The sequence below is a fragment of the Maylandia zebra genome, linkage group LG4 (genome assembly GCF_041146795.1).
Source record: "Maylandia zebra isolate NMK-2024a linkage group LG4, Mzebra_GT3a, whole genome shotgun sequence".
Classification (NCBI taxonomy): domain Eukaryota; kingdom Metazoa; phylum Chordata; class Actinopteri; order Cichliformes; family Cichlidae; genus Maylandia; species Maylandia zebra.
The window spans coordinates 10,217,611-10,234,830 of record NC_135170.1 but is presented as its reverse complement, the minus strand read 5'-3'; the positions used below and the strand labels follow the sequence as shown (position 1 = coordinate 10,234,830).

Genomic DNA, 17,220 nt, shown 5'->3' with positions numbered 1-17,220 from the left:
AGTTAGCAATGATTAGCTAATTAGCCAGGAGTGTTAAGGCCTGGGTAGCTTCCAAGAGGATAAAAGACATCTGTCACGTTTATGAGGCCACCATCATCATCACTGAACACGAACAGCGTGCATTGCAGGTCTGCAAGCACAAAGCACTACTCTCATTAAGGAACCATGCTAGCTTGCTTGAATGAAGGCTAAATGATCTTTAGATCATTTGATCTGCAGCTCATTTAGATGAAGGCTGTTTAAACAATGCTGTGTGGATGAATGAGAGCAAAATGGATTTCTCAGCCAGTAAGACAACAATCTCTAAACACACAAGTTGCTCTACTAAAGTTTGCTTAAAGTCCTGACCTTAATCCCACAAAACTACTGTGGAAATATCTGAGGTGAAAGGCTCATGAGATTGCAGATACCCCCCACAGACACGTAACATTTGATAATTTTGTCTCATGTGTCACAGCGGTACAGAAAGGTTTTCCAAGAGAAAGGTTCTGTAGTATCGTAGTACTCATTTGACATTGTGTTTTTGTCTGCCTCATTTAAAGCCTCTTTTATCTCTGGTTGAGGTCGCTGCCGACTTGTGGAGAAACATCTGACTCATTTCTGGCGCCAGTAAACGCTCCACCGTGTCAGCTAGCTCGTCTGACACGCTGGGTACATTGTGCGCAGGTCCTTGTGAGTGAGCGTGTAAAATAAACATTAAAGCTTAAATGCAAAGACTTCCACGGAGCTGAGAGGAACTGGAAAGTTGGGTAATACCCTCAAGAGTGACTGCATTTATGCACCAACAGTCATGTGATCCGCGTTAACATAAAAATGGCAAACTTGGCAGTTTTAAAAAAAGCTGAAGAAGCAACACGCTGGAAGAAAAGTGGCACAGACCAAAACAAAAAACATCTCCCCAATCGAAGTGTGTGTCTTTAAGTCAGCGAGCTTGGTGTCCTATCTAGCGTCGCTGCTGATCTGAGCTTTGTTTTATCCTGCCTGCTTATTCTCTTTCATCTCTCACTCCTTCCTTCCCAGCGCTTCGCTCTGTTGTCATCTCTGACTCAGTCCTTTCAGGCTCACTCCCTTCCTGGCTCCCCGCATCTGCCCGGCCTGCTCTCTAACCTCTGTTAAATGAGCCATGGCTTTTAGTTGTTGGGCAACATCAAGGGGATGCAGGAACATCAATAAGACTCTAACCTGAGAGAGTGAGGGGGCTGTAATGGACACTGCGCTTGTGTGTGTGCGCGTATGAGTGTGTGTTTTTGACTGGAAGACTATACGCTGTGAAGTTCTGAACCAAGAATTGATCCGCCCGCATCATAAAATATGCAGTGTTTATAAGCTGAAAGACTGACAGGTGGAGTAAAGGAGGAACTGAAAGATGAGACAAAAGCACGATAGGTACTTTGGTTGTCCTCAGACTGCTCCGTTGCCTGCATGGCCTTTCGGATCTGCATGCGGATGATGTCGATCTTTGTCTTGCTGTCCTGCAGCATCTGCTGAGCAGTCTGGAGAAGCTTCTTGTCCTGAAAAGTGACAAGAGATCATGTCACAGGTTGAACACCGGAAGGTGCAGGTGACAGTAAACATAGTGAGTAAGACTTTTTGCTGGTGGTTGTGCTAGTTCAGTTACCTTGGTACCGCCACTGGAATATATTGGAATCATGTTCTCTGCTCCCTGTTTGACTTTCAGCTCAATGTTCAGTTGCCGCTCCAAAGCAGCTATGCGGTGCTGATTGGTGGACGTCTGGTTGACGGGTCCTGGAGACTTATTTGAATCTGGTAACAGAAAGAGAGTCGGCTTAGGAGGTCAGGTTGCTTCTGATGCAGTCTTTCAAACATCACTTTTGTCAAATGGTCGGACATGAAGCTAAAAACTGTGTGTAGGTTTTCTTTTGGTTGTTTGTTTTTTACTTGTTTTACTCCATAAAAGGCCAACACACAAGACATTTATATGTTTTTACATATTTCCTGCCTAAGGAGGCATCAGGTTTCAGTTACAAGTGAGTAAAGTTTATATATAAAGACACTTTCAGATCGGTATTTTCCATCCATCCATCTTCTTCCGCTTATCCGGGGCCGGGTCGTGGGGACAGCAGCCTAAGCAGACAAGCCCAGACCTTCCTCTCCCGGTCTACTCCTCTAGCTTGTCCGGGGATAACACCAAGGTGTTCCCAGGCCAGCAGAGAGATATAATCCCTCCAGCGTGTCCTGGGTCTCCCCCGGGGCCTCCTCCAGGTGGGACATACACCTCACCCAGGAGGCGCCCAGTAGGCATCCTTGTCAGATGCCCGAACCACCTTTCCTGGCTCCTTCCAATGTTTTATGAAGCATAAATCTAGTAGCAGGAATCAGCTAAAGCTAACAGACTTTTTTTTAATTCCTGACTTTTTTTTAGGAAAAAAAACCTAAAGCTGAGTAATGCACCTTATAGCTGAAACGGTGCATTACTCAGGCTTATGTTATCATCACATCATAACTACAGTTCTGGAGCTCGATTAAGGTGTTGTTCATTTCTTAGTTTAGTTTCACAACTGTTTTATAATCGTTAGGCACCATGTGGAAATATGAGTATGGAAAGGTGCTGATTTGATAAAACAGGAATGGAACCCCTGGTGCCAAACAATTTACCTGCTAAACATTAGCACTGATACTATGAGCATGTTGGTATGTTAAAGCATTTAACTCAAAGCTCCAGCGTGCCTTATTAACATCTCAGTGTTATCTAAAAGGAGGAAACACAAAAAGGCCTCCAGCAGCACAGGCAACATGTGATGTATGCTCCAAATCAGATACAGTAAAGCACTGTACCTTTGTTTTCTTCATGGCCTTTGACCACAATGTGAGCATCCAGCTCTTGGAGCTGAGCCTGGAGTGACTCAAGCTTCCGCTTGGAGCTGCGGAGCTGTGAGTCCACCTGCTGGGCATTCCTCTTGTCGGTAGTGGCCCTGCGCAGATTCTCTGCACCCTCCTTGATCTTCAGCTCCTTGCGGATCTCTCTGCGGATCTTCTCGCGGTGCTCATCCAGCCGCTGCTGCACACTGGAGTCTGAAAAGTCTGAGTTTTGGTCCAGACCGAGCTGCTGGAGCACTGACAGCCTGTCTGTGTCACTCTGAAAAAGGGAAAAAAAAGGAGATGGTTGTTATTGTTAAAGAGCCTAAAGAGAAGGGAAAGGTGATTTCCCACAAGAACATGAAAAAAAGGTTCTATATTTAGGTTGCTGTTTATGAGAAGGATTATTCAGTTTGACCTAAGAAACTGATTTGCAGGGTGACGGAGCAAAGCTGAGGTTATGACAGTAAAAGCTGGAAACAGTCACCCTGCACATATTTGACAAAATGAAGCACTGCAGGATAAAAGGAGAGAAAAACTGTACGTCTGTGAGAGAATCGTCAACATTTGACACCTGCCAAGCTGACGTGGTGAAGCAGCATCAAAGCAGAGGCAGCACTTAAGTGTGTAAAGAGCTGAGTGCTCACATCAGCTCTCCTGCTGATCAACACTAACCAGATTACAGAAGATTAGAACAGCAACAATGCAAACTAAAATCAATCAGGGTCTCCTTCTGGATTGGTCACTAGTAAGCAAACATAATAGTAAGCATACATGAGATGCAATATTTAGTAGAGGAGAAAACAGAATATCACCAGATGCACAAGAGTTTAATTTGAGCTTATTTCCAGCATCTTTTTTTTTTTTCTTGGTCGCTAATAAAACAGTTTTACATGATTAACAGTTAATAATCATCCTTATTTTTCTTATACTGGACCTTGGTGCAGCCCAGCAGTTAATCCTATGTCAGAAACAAGCTTTTTTCTGCAAGCCAACTTTCTGTGTGTTTCAAACAGAAAGTCTGAACAAAAGGTGGACGGACTGTGTTGATCAGAAGAGAATACAATAAGATGTAAAAGAAAGGAGGAAGATCAGGGGTGTCCAACTCCAGGCCTCAAGGGCTGGTGTCCTGCAGGTTTTAGATATCACCTTGGGTCAACACACCTGACTCAAATGATTAGTTCATTACCAGGCCTCTGCAGAACTTCAAGACATGTTGAAGAGGTAGTTTAGCCATTTAAATCAGCTGTGTTGGATCAAGGACACATCTAAAACCTGCAGGACACCGGCACTTGAGGACTGGAGTTGGACCCTCCTGTGTTACACGTTACATTAGCAGCTAATGCTAACAAGCTTGGTTACCAAACTGCATCCATAGATTATGCGTGAGCAATACACAATCAGATACCTGCTAATATTAGCTAGGAATAGTACAAAGTAACAGTTTCACTCACAAAATCAAACTAAAAACTTCTTGAATGGACTGTACAATTAACCACGCAGGAATTTAGACTGACGTTTTGCAGATATGTGATTGCTAGCCATCTGACATTAACTCTTCTGCCATTCTGGATGTTTGACAACCATGATGGCAATGTAGGGTCACGTGATTAAGACCTTGAGACCAGTCAGTAACCATTTGGCAACCAGTCGTAAGGGGAAAATGAATATTCCAACAACCAGTTGCTGAGTGTTTGCAGGACCTTGATGGGAAATCCTTTGCTAAAGCCTCAGGAAAACAGATATAGAGAGCAGTCAGTGACCTCCTGACAACCACTGGTAACTAGGGAAAACTGTGTATCTCCAACCAGCTGTGATTGCTTTGATCGGTAGCAGACTGCTGTGGTCACTCACAGTTTGAACACACTAACTTTTCTACAAGCACTTACCAGCTATTCTCCAAGCAGTAGTGAAACTGTGAAAAGTGTGACACAAAACGGAAACGGAAAATGTTTGCTGGCACAGTAAAAGATGCACCTTCCAGTACTGGCTGCACAATTGTTACTTAGAAGACAAATATTCTCCATTTCTGGTTTGTGTCACAGTTTCTCAAGTAACTGTGTTTCTCTCAGTTTCTCTCAGCAAGTATTTGCAGTCATGTTGACAACTTCTATCCAAACTGCTGGCAACCATGCCAATCTGATACTGACCAAGGCAATCATAAGGATGCTTTTGGTGGAGGACCCTCTTTGTGACCAATTTCATCTAGTGATAACTAGCAGCCTCAAGGACACATTCGCCAATCAGTTAAGAAATACATATTTTTACCTCAAAATATCATGTCCAGTATGGTAAGCAACTCGTGTGCATGATGTCACGTGAGAAATCTCTACTATTTTTAACATAATTTTGTTAAAGCTGTTCTGAAAGGCAACAACAGCTATGGGTGACACTGAGTTTTACTAAAAAACCCTGCAGACAGACAGGCACACAGCCCTAACCCTAGCTAGCAGCTGAACACATAGCTGTAGTAGATGTTCACAGCACAGAACAACACTCTATGAGGAGGTCAATAAAGCTAAAGCTTAAGTTGTTTAAAACAACTTTTAAACAACCCAGAAATATTAAACAGTTATCATAAACGTTTACCTGGCTGCCACAAATGTTCTCATTAGCTTTTTAACTCTTAGCAAATACCCGGTACCACGTTAGCCGCTAAGTTACGATTAACCTAGTGGCTATGGCTAAAATGAAAAGCTAGCTAAGAGCTAGGCAACAAATATTATCAGGCCTGCACATCTGTAATGTTAACAGACAGCCTTAATTTAACAAGGTGGCTGTAATGTATGAGTTACCAATAATAATAATAATTTGCAGCTAACTGGCTATACAGATTTAAAAGAATTTCTAGCAGGCATTTCTATTTCTTCCACCAAAGTAAACCTATAAAAATGCTTATTTCATTACTGAAGTTGGACATTTTAACATGGGAGCTTAACATAGGCATTGTTCATTTAAAAAACATATACGCTTGACAGAAAATAAGGGAAAGCATGATTAACCTGCTCTTTTAAATTATGTGCATGGATTAATTTAAAAGTTGTTAACAACAGCTGTATCAGTTGTTACAGGCTACACCTTCATCAACGCGGCTCCAAAGAAGAGTTTGACCTCTGCCTTTAAACTGATTTAAGCCGGTTGATTTCTCTCATATTTCGAACTCAGTATGATGATGATGAACAGGCGACTGGAAGTTAACTGGAGACAGCAGGCGAGAGTCATTTGATGGGGAAGAACTTCTATGTGTACCAACGGCTGAGCATGGAAGGTAGACAGAAGGAACCTGTGAATCTGTGGAGCTAAACCTTTATGGCAGCAGATGGGAATGGGCACTGATGCATCCACAGTAGACTTTAAAAATAGGAGAAGTTGGCTGGAAAAAAGTTCAGAGATACTAACTGAACCCTCTTCTGCCAACATGAAGAAAGCGGAAAGTAAGCATTTAAAGGCATACAACAGGAAGTGAAGCGTTTTGTGGTGTGGCTCCGCTCCTGAACGTCAGATAATCTCCAGCAAACTCAAACTACAGGAAACGTCTTTGGCAATTTGGTCAAATTTGTCAATGCAACCATCATGAGATAACCATCATTATCTTACCCTTTATAGATGCAGCCCATAAAACCAAATAAAACCTGATGACACTAAAAATGAAACAAAACATTTTTAAACAGCAAAACCGAGATAAAACTAAGTGAATTCTTTAAAAACTGTTGTAACATCTGAGGGCTCTCAGCTCCACTGTGCTGGAGTTAAAAGACGAGCTGCTCAGGGCCTTTCCCTGCACTGTGCAGCCAGCTATCCAGCTTAGCGGATCTGATTACAGCCGCTTAGGTCTCCGTGTCCATCCAGCCACACACAGGCTACGGCTACAGCACTGTTCTCATTAGGCCATAATCCATCGGCAACACAATGCACGACAACCAAACCACATGGCACAGGCCGAGGGCTTGTGGGATTTTAACTGCAGATTTAATGCAATGTTACGTCACTGCACAGCTCTGAAGCAATCAAACTGAGCGTGTCTCACTTGTTGTTGAAAAAGGTCAACTATGTTATCTTGCTTGGTCTAGAAGAACAACAGACGCACTATTTTTATACACGTATACAGAAGTAGGCATGTACGATGGATGCATACTGCTGTATATTATTAACATCGCTGATGATGTGGCAGACCTGAACAGCATGAGCGCGCCAGCAGCGGCCATTCATGGCAGAAAAGAAAGCGGAGCAACCATGAACTGCAGGAAGGGAGAGTTTGCACTCTGACGTAGTCCTGCTCGACACAATACAACTTAATCCCTGGTGTTTTACAACAAAGAACCTCTGGAGTGAGGTATAAGACAAATCAGGCAGCAGGGTGAAATCACAACAGTGGACAGCAGTCAAAATTCACAAGTGATTCGCTGTGAGACAGTAGATGTTTTTACAGGAAATGAACGAGGAAACTGACAGAAAAGAGAAGGGCCACAGTAACGCAGGGAAAGAAAGCGGCGGTGTTGAGGCCTGCTCCGGCCACAGTGGCCTACCGAAGACTCTGGATCACCCTGCTCGGGGCTATCAATCAACTGATCCCGTGGCAGGTCTTCCAATGCACAGTCCTCACTGGCCATCTTTGGCCTCCCTCCGGCTTTGCTCTTGGGCCACCACACACACACACATACACACACCCAGCACTGACAGCAGCACCAATCAGACAACACAAAGTCCTACTCCTGCCTCCCCCAAATCCAGGATGTCCTTCCCGCCAGGAATCAAAAGCCAGGCTAAATCTGGAGCGAGTGAACAAGGTGGAGGAGAGGAAGAAAGAACGGCATAGACCGAGCCCCACCTCGCTGCTTCCTGTTCTGCTCTTTGCCAGATAGAGACTGAGGCGTCATGCACTCTGTACACACACACACATTTAAGTGGTTTTGTAACTGAGAGAGCTCACAGTCACTCTGCTTCCTGCTACCGAGTCCCCATAGCTGAGAGACAGGCTGTTGTGATAGAGTCTACTACCAAAGCAAGTTCTTGTGTATTTTTGGCATATTCGTGAATATGGAACTATGATACACACACAGATTTTATGCATCCAGGTCAGAATTTCTGCATAGATAATAAGACACTGTCAGAAAAAGTGTTGGATTAAGAAAATAAACCTCTAAGTGAGTAGGGATGTGTCAAAGGACAAGCTGATGGATCTGCATTCCCTGGGATAAAGGCTGAAGCAAACAAACTCTTCTCACTTGAACACTAAGCCATGGATATTAAAAACCTGTGCACGGAGATGGACTTTGCCTGCAAGTCTATTTGAAGATGGCACAAAAAATGCTGAGCAGTCACTTCCCATACACGAACAAGCAGTGATCGCACATCAGCAGCACTGACTGATCGCGGCTGTTCCTGAGGGCAATAGATGGTCTCACTGCTGCCTGACTTCTGTACTCTTCCTGCCAGCGAGAGACAAGCAGGTCATGGGTTTATCTGACTCAGATGCTCAGCAGCGCAGTGGCACTGACCTTCCAAGCCCTCACTGTGCGGCAGATAGCCGTCTCTGGCCACCGTGTATCCACCATTGCAACAACATGAGACACGAGAAGGGAACCAACAAGCACACACAGTGTGGCATTTAAAGAGGCACCAAAGCACATCCAGTTCTTCATATTCCCGCATTTTACAGCAAGGGGAATAGGAAGTGAAATAAGATGAAGTTATGCCAACCTATGCAAAGCACAGGCAGTTAGAAATGTTCTGATAACAGATATCCACACTGTGAAACATATCTGTGTGCGGGTAATAAAACATTTCCTTACCGGGCAGCTGTCACTCTCAGTGGCTGGTGTTTTGCGTGGACTGGTAGCTGCGGAGATAACAGCCCCCATGCATCCATGCTGTCTCTCACCTCTACAGATATGGCTGAGATGTCATCATTAATTCGACAGCAATGAAAGTGAAAATTTCCAAACTGATCTCAAACTATCTTGAAGCCTGTCAACACAAAACTGTGTCTCATTGTGTCTGTGAAATCGCAGGGTGTGCAGCTGCTAAAAGTGTACTGACCACATTATCAGGAACTAAGATCATATCACTTCGCTCTTAAAGTTACAGTCAGTTCATCTGATTTGGATTCAAAATTAAAACATAAAATTACTGTCAGTCAACAGTGCCAACCCTCAGCCTCCAAGGAGATCCACATAATGTACCAGTTTGAAAATCCTTGGTGACTTCCTTCATTGGCTATTGCATTCACAGGATTTTCTTGACCTCTGACCTTAAGGTCAAAGTCACTGAGATTCAAACTTGTCTGAGATTTTTAACAGATACATATAATATGAATTTAAAAATCCTCGGTGGCGTCTTTCACAAGTTATCAAGTTAACAACATTTTCACAAAACTTGACCTCTGACCTCTGAAGACCTCTCGGAGATTTTTCGGAGATTATTATGACGACATATTGATGAAAATCTGTAAAGAACTTTCACTCTCTGTGCTGCTGTTCATTTCTAAGAGCTCTGAAACTTTAAACGGGATATATATTTAAACGTTAATGTTACCATCCCATAGCCTAATAAAGGACATGTGGAAATTGTCTTACTTTGTTGGCAGATCAAAGTGAAATTTGTTTCAAATTGCCCATATAAAATCCATTCCCCCAGCAGATAATCTACACTGCACTTAAAACATGCTGTAAACAAGAGAATCAGTGAAAACGTGGCACTTGCAGTTTTAACCAAACAGGTTAACTCATGTTCAGCATCCGTTACCATAGTGATTTCGCCAGATAAAAAGAGAGTGACAGAAAGCTCGGCATAACTTGCTAACCCATTCATCTTGCTTCGTACTACACCCCTCTGAAACCCAAGGTTTTTTTGTTCTATTGTAAAACACAATACAGCACTCCTTCAAAATCTTCTCTCCGTACAATATGTCCAGTCGGGCCGCTATTTTTAGATCGCTCTACAGAAGTCCGGCTCTGTCCCCTTGCACTTGTGCATCTGTGATGCAGACTGGATCTCCACTGTGTAAAAACAGGGAGCTTTCAACTCGATTTTTTTTTTAACTGTTGTTAACTTAGCATTTTAACAACTGTTTATAGCAACTTTTTACAAAAGGAAAAAACACCTCATGACAAATTTTAAGGCTTTTACTGCCTGAGCAGAAGTCTTGCTCCCCTGCCACCATGTACTCACTGTTTAGAGAGTGAAAGAAGGCTGTGAACAGCAGCAGCAACCAGACTGAGAAAAATAACAATTTTATCTTGGTATTCAGCATGACCCTTGATGAGTTTGAATCGATAAACTTGATGACACAAATATCTGTATGAAAGAATAACAGTTTAACTCAGTTTTTTCTTGTTTGGCACCTTGTCCTCCATCAACGATCAACACCTGCTTGTTATCCATAGCCTTTCTGAACAATGACAGTGTGTTCAGAGCAGGGTATTTTTCCGTGACCTGGACCCTGCCTTTCATCCAACTGTCTCTGCTGATCTTCTCACGACTGGCCTGGGGAGTCTTAGCACCCCTGGCAAATTGAAGGACTGCCAGGGACTGGAGGCCTTAGACAGATGCTCAGACAAAAGTCTGACATCGAAAACATCATCCTGGCTTAATGAGATTAAAACACTGTATAAATTTTACATTCCATCAGTGAATTGATTAGATAAGAAAATACTCCACATAGACTTTGCCATGGCGATATAATAGGACGAGATTATGAATCTGAGAGAGGAATTCCATCCATAATTAAAATACTAGTGTTTAGTCCTCCTTGATTTTATTTTAAAGTTAAGTCACTGCTAACCGGCTAGCACTGGATCTTCTAGTCTTATGTTTTTCCCACCACATCATGGCAGATTTCAATCAATCAGCTGCTCATCCAGCAAGAACAAGGACCACCGGCTACAGTTGGAATTGTTTCTAGATGAAACAAGCCTATAGGTCAAAGTGTGGAACAAAACAACTCCCAACTGCTATCTTCATCTCTCTCTCTCTCCAACCCCTTCTGTCTTGGCCTGTCTGTATTTTCTTTGCTTTATACCTATTGTAATAATAATAGTGTTGCTCCCTCTTTCCTACCTCTCTTAAGCTTACCGTCCATCCATCGTGCACATATCTCTGGTAACAGAGGCTGCCCGGTAACGCCGGTGGGTGACAGAAAGCTATCCCTTTGATTGAGTTTTAATGGCCTGTCAACTCATCTTAACTCATCTGGAGTTAAAAATACAGATTAGGTCCATTTTGTTGGAAGTGCAGGCGGTCAGGGAATGCTTCATTCTGTGAGCACTCATTTTATTACTCACTCGCTCACAAACACCTGCAATTCACAGGCAACAATTGTAATGAGGAGGCTTGGGAATGGACTTTCTTACCTGAATCAAGTTATGAATAATTTAATAAATGAACCCTAAGCCGCGTTTTGCATGAGGAGGCGTTTTTGTCCCTGAAAGGGGGACTTGTTGGAAGTTGAGGAAAATTCATTTTCTTTCATAAAGGTTAAAAGTGAAATGCAAGGTCATGTTGTCAATTTTATTATGTGCAGATGTGGGCCATTTCTAAAGAACGTCTGTAGTGTGATAAACCTCACCTGAGCAGAAGTGGACTAAACAGAGAATTCCAATTAATCCCTGCACTTACAAACACACACACACAAACACACTTCTGCCCAGCAGATAAAACAAGGCAATGGATACCAACAGAAAACACTGAACAAGCTCGACCACAAAGATACATTAACTCTCATTTCCAAGACTGACATCCACAAACACACAGGCCTAATGTACTGTAACTGATTGGTAATGAATAAAACAGCACTGTAAAGGACCATGTCAGTTGGATGTTGAGGGTACTAAGAGGAGGAAGTGTTGCTCTGCATGATGTTGGCACAGCAGATCAGAGGGAAGTCTGCTTTTGGGCTTCAAAGTTAACTTGAGGACACTGTTACAGTCAGCGAGACTGAGCCGACTCCTATGTGAGCCTAGTTTCACTACCGAGCAGTAGAGTTAGGTATGATCTTTGATGTGACTGATGCCATTCTGCCCACCAAAAGCTACAGCAAACAGATCAATCGCTTATTTTAGCTTTTGTCTTGCATTTTGTTTTCTTGCATTGCACGGGGATAAAGTGGTAATAAATACGAGAGAACCAGAAATAATGGGGAATCTCAAGCCCCCCCAACTTACACACTTATCCTGCATTCATCTACATTACATTCCTGGCCATTTTAAGACATTAAAGTAACAGGGTGCAAAATAGCATCATTAATTGTCAATGCATTGCAGATTGCAGACAACTGAATTATGTTTTCTTACCCATCGCAATTTAACCCTTTAAGACCTACCAAGTCCGCCAGAGCTTATATTATATTTTTACATGCTGTAGTGCCATTTTTGGGAGCAGGTTGCTATACATCAATACAACCATGATAGCCCAAATTTTAATAATATGTATGCATTAAGTGCATAGTAATTACATAAATTGCAAAAAAGTGCAATAAACTACAAAAAAATTGAAAATCGTTTTTGTTTTTTTAACATATATTTCTAGTTAGAGAAATTTAAGAGGCTTATCCCTTAAAACTGTAAATACAAAAAAGTTGCACAAAATAGTTTCCAACCACAGCAAATTTATTTTGAGTATCTTCATAGTTTTATTTTTGAAATACACCAATTTTTATATACTGCAGAAAAAACAAAAAACAATCCTATAATGCAAATCTGCAAAGAAAACAGTGTGTGCATCAAAATAAACTATTTCCAGCAGTGCAATTTGACTTCTAAGCATCCCAGAAATGACACAGAAAGTCATAAAGTCAAACATAATTTTTTAAAAAACACCAGTATAGGCTTATAAGGCCTTGATGGTAAAAAACTACATTTCTGCGAAAATGACGTCACTTCCGGTTTCGGGCAGGTCATGGCGGACACGTGATAGTTCACGCTGACCTCTATTCCAACATAGGAAGTGTTATGAACAGCTGATCGGATCGGCAAAGCGTGTTTCTGGAATATTATTTTTTTGTTGCTGCAAGTGCTTTTTATGCAATTTTTGCAAAGCTATATGTGGAAGGAAACCGTGACCTAGGACAAGCTGATGGCATAAGATGTAAGTACAACTCCTCCGGTTTCATATGCAAAAACAATAATTGCGCTTTAGTAATTAGTTTAGTAATTAGTCCATACAAGTAGATGAGTCAGTGAAGCTCACTTCTGACCGATGAAAGTGATATTGAGATGAGTTGAGGATATCCTGAACATTTCTATTAACATTTCTATTAATGCTGTCTTTGCCTCTGTTAGCCACTGTTAGATTCTGTTAGCCACTGTTAGATTCTGTTAGCTGCTGTTAGATTCTGTTAGCTGCTATTAGATTCTTCTGTTAGCTGCTGTCAGTGAAACTTTCTTTGAAAATTGTTGGACATGGACATTTAGTGAATAAACCTGTCATATGATGTGAGAATGTAATCAAATTCTTTATCAGAGGGAAAGTTTGATTTTCAGGATACTCGAGCCATTGAGGGGCATAATGTTAGCTTAGAACCAGCTGTAGCTGTATTAACTAGCTTGTTATCAACTGTCTGGAGAATGGATGGTTAGGTTTTTTCTTCATCACCATCAGTTTTAAACTCTGCAATTGTGTTTGACTTACACAGCAATATGAGCATTTTTGTTGGCATTTATGACTCAATACAGCCCCAGTTTCAAAAAAGTTGGTCCACATGTAACCTATGTTTAAACAGTAAATAATATGATGATTCTCTAAAACTAATTGGCCTCTATATAAGCTCCTAGGTCATTTAGTAGGTGTCAATCTCTTCATCTTCTAGGAGGAAAATGAAAAAAAGTTCCTTTTACGTTTAACAGAGAGCATGCATAGTAATAGCTGGCTTTGTAGAGTATAACACATGGAGTTTTACCATGCAAGAAGGCTGCGGAAATTGGGAAACATACAGTCATGCTCAATTTTAAATATCAAATATTCTTCATTTAATCTGTTTTTCGGAAATGCACAAACCTTATCGCAGTGAAATACTAAATCACTGCAGTTCCGTTTTAAGACCAGGAAAACATACACCAAACAAATCACAAAATTATTTCAGCCAAATTCCCAGCTGTTATAAAATCTGTATTGGGATTTAAACTCTTGCCCTCTATGAATGAGTTAACTGCTTACAGAATGTACCTTGGACTGTGTCTGTGTGCTGCCTGTTAATCCCTAAAATCCCTTATATTCCAGGGAAATTCTCTAGCCAAATCTCCTTTTTACAAAGTGTAACACTGCCGTACGTATATGTGCTGTACTGTACTGAATTCACGTTTATGAGGGGAGAAGATTCGCCACGTCTGAGCAGACAGGAGACAAAATGTGCTCCGGTTTAGGTCACAAAAAAAGTGTCTCGTGTCCGAGTGCACATCTGCCTGCATGGCCGTGAGTTTGTGAATGTGCAGCAATGTCCGCTTCACAGCCGGGGAGGAGCTGATCGACATGCACGGCATCGTTGTGAAAGAGTCTATCTTCTCAAGAGACTTCAGTAAACACTAATGTGTTTGTGTTCCTAGCTTTGTCCATTGTGAACTCTCCTGCAACAAACAGGCGCTCTGTTCAGGCTCCTCAGGAATAAAACAGCATAAAACCCCGAATGGGAAAAGCTCCACAGTTCTCATAATTAATATGGCTCTGTCTTGCATGTAACAGAAGCTTAAGGATAAGATAGAAATAAAAATGACACAGTTGAAGGATTGTGACTATTTCCAAAAATACCATTCTTTTAAGTCCATTTTACTCCAACTTTATATTAAATTTTGTGTGCAAGGCAACATCATCTTAAACATTGCTTCTATGTAGTATATTTATATGTCATTAACATGCATGAAATAATACATCCAAAAACAGAAATTTATTGAACTTCTCAGATAAATAATAAATGACAAAAGGAGCAAGGCACATTTTTAAAAAAATACACTATTTACCGCATTTATTTGCATCAATCTTATTTCAGCTCAGTGTGAGTCATTACTGCATACTGCTGTTATTTATGGTCATGCTAGACACGCACTGAGGGAACCTCCTCTCACAAAAACACACTCACTTAAGTTTGAGTGTTTCTGATGATGACATGCTATGTTACGGTAATAACACAATAACACCTTCCTAATAAGTGCTAAACTGAACAGCAGGAGCGTGAGAAAGAGAGGAAAGCATTGTCATTGTCACTGAAGCTTTTCTGCTGCATACTGCAGAAAATCTTTTGGTATAGCCGGCTTAAAAGACCTCCAAACTGCTGACCTTTTGTTAGTTCTCCTGCTAGCTGCTGCTATAATGTGGTGAGATGAAAACAGAATAACCGAGGGAATAGAACAGGTGGTTTCCACCCACTGTTTAACCAATTCGGTCTTTTAAATTTGTATCAGACTGATTGAAATCCCAGATTGGTGCATCCCTACTTGTGGGAAGTTATACATCAAGACCACCCCTTACAGAGTAGAGGGCCAGTGATGACAGATTTGGCGTTAACTAAGTAAGAAAGGACATGAATCAGAGGAGCTCGTATGTAAGCGGGTTGTAAAGTGGCTTGCAAAGCTGTATGCAGGCTGAATCAGCTAAAGCAGCAACCCGTACATGAGATTTGAGGTCATATATGTGACATTCATTGCTCAAGAGTTGTCTACCACATTGACACGGTAAAGCCACTGATTGCTAGGCAGAAATAAGCATTTCCAAACTGGCTTGCAGTGGTTCCTGACGGTTGATCTTGTTGCTAGCACATTTCCACATTTTCTTGTAGTTTTTCATGTTTGTCTGCTCTCTACCTATTAGCTGTGTGGCAGAAAAACGTAAGAAAGTGCAAAGCGAATAGAAAATGGAGACGTTGTAGCCAACGTGTTTAAAAGGCACAATTTTTCCTTTGAAGACAAACAGTCTCCATTTCTGGTTTGTGTTGCACTTTTCGCAGTTTTAAAACAGCTCGGACAGTATTTCAAGACCGTCCCTTGCATTCAAACTACAACCGCAGCAAAATACGTTTTTGACTATCGGTTGGGTTGCAGACCAGTCTCTAGGTCTGTATGACACACACCTAGAGAGTGGTCTGCAACCACCTGGCAACTACTAGTTGTAAAGCAACTTGTTGTTGCTGGCAACCAGTTGGGGAAGGCACTAGGAAAATTATGCCTCTGTTGCTGGGGCTATAGCAATCATTTTCATAGTGCCTTCCCCAACTGGTACAGCTAGTGGTTGCTAGGTAGTTGCAGACCAGTCTCTACGTCTGTATGATTTTGGCCTGCTTCACTTGAGCCTATGCTGCCACTATGATCGTCACATGTCCAACATGGCAGACAAGTTAGTGTCACGTGTTTAGTGGTCACGTGTCTGCAAAACCTTGATAATACACACAGAAGTGTATCGGCTGAGCCATCAGCTTACATGAGATGGTATTATGCAGCTTGCTGGCTGAGCTTGACCCCTGGTGTACACGAACAAACGCTTTGCTTTTGGAGATTTGTAGTTATTTGCTTTTAGGCTAGCCTATTCAGTATGTTTTTTAAAGAGCAGCCCCTGACTGGCTGAGAGGTAAAAAAGGTCAGTGGAAATAAATGCAACAGACATAACCCACTTTTCCCTGAATGCACCACTGAGATGCACCTGCATATAAAAAAGGCAGAAAACAAAGTTGTTGACCTACAACAGTCAGCCTGCATAAGGGTGTTACTCAGAGGAGAACCCATGAGGCACTTTGCAGTCAGAACTGCTTTAACTCCATGCCTTTCTCCATATTTAAAACTGATTTCAAGTTGGGTATGCGAACGTATGGTGCATTACACTCAAAAAGACTGAAAATATATGGAATATTAAGAGCTCTCAAAATAGGAGAAAACGCAGGGGAGGTCACAAAGGAGAAAAGGCATGTGATATCAGGTATTGTAGGAAGTGAGGTAATGTGCATAAAGACAGAAGCCTGAAGGGAGAGGAGGAAATAAAAAGCTGATTCGGTCTATAGATTAAAGTCACACAGGTAGATGGTACAGCCCCATTTAGCAGGAAGTAACTTCCTGCAGATTCGATTTTAAGAAATTCAACTTAGTGCTTCTTTGTGGATGCTCCATAACTGAAATCTCACAGGAATCCCGCAGCCTAAAACGTGAATGAGGTACAACTGCTGCAGGATTTGCCCCATTACTGTACTGTACTTCCTCCCCCCACCTCCCCCCCAACTTCCTGGTATAAATCCAAACTCAGATGTTGTGTAAATCATGCACGGATGTCCATGAGAGATTTCATCAGAAAATCATGTGTTTTAAATCTAAGGTTATTAAGATGTCATCCTGCAGCGTCTTCCGGCCTCTTGCTCCTGAATCTAACGGGTCAACAACAGGCTTTGTGACACATGCTTTACTCAATATGCTAACATGTCACCTACAGTGATTA

At 41.8% G+C, this 17,220-nt stretch overlaps 1 protein-coding gene across 4 annotated transcripts in view; it reads right to left on the bottom strand.

Moving 5' to 3' along the window:
• pkn1b (protein kinase N1b) overlaps positions 1-17,220 on the bottom strand; it is a 42,414-nt gene that overhangs the window by 14,595 nt on the left and 10,599 nt on the right. For 2 of the 4 annotated variants that reach the window (XM_004562930.3, XM_004562931.3), the window contains exons 3-5: positions 2,797-3,097; positions 1,619-1,764; positions 1,391-1,511 (exon numbers count right to left, since the gene is read on the bottom strand). In XM_004562930.3, coding sequence (XP_004562987.1) covers positions 1,391-1,511; positions 1,619-1,764; positions 2,797-3,097 — 568 coding nt within the window. Of the gene's footprint in view, positions 1-1,390; positions 1,512-1,618; positions 1,765-2,796; positions 3,098-7,343; positions 7,667-8,609; positions 8,799-17,220 lie in introns of those variants that run through there. The other 2 variants (XM_004562928.3, XM_004562927.5) reach the window with 2 other exon arrangements.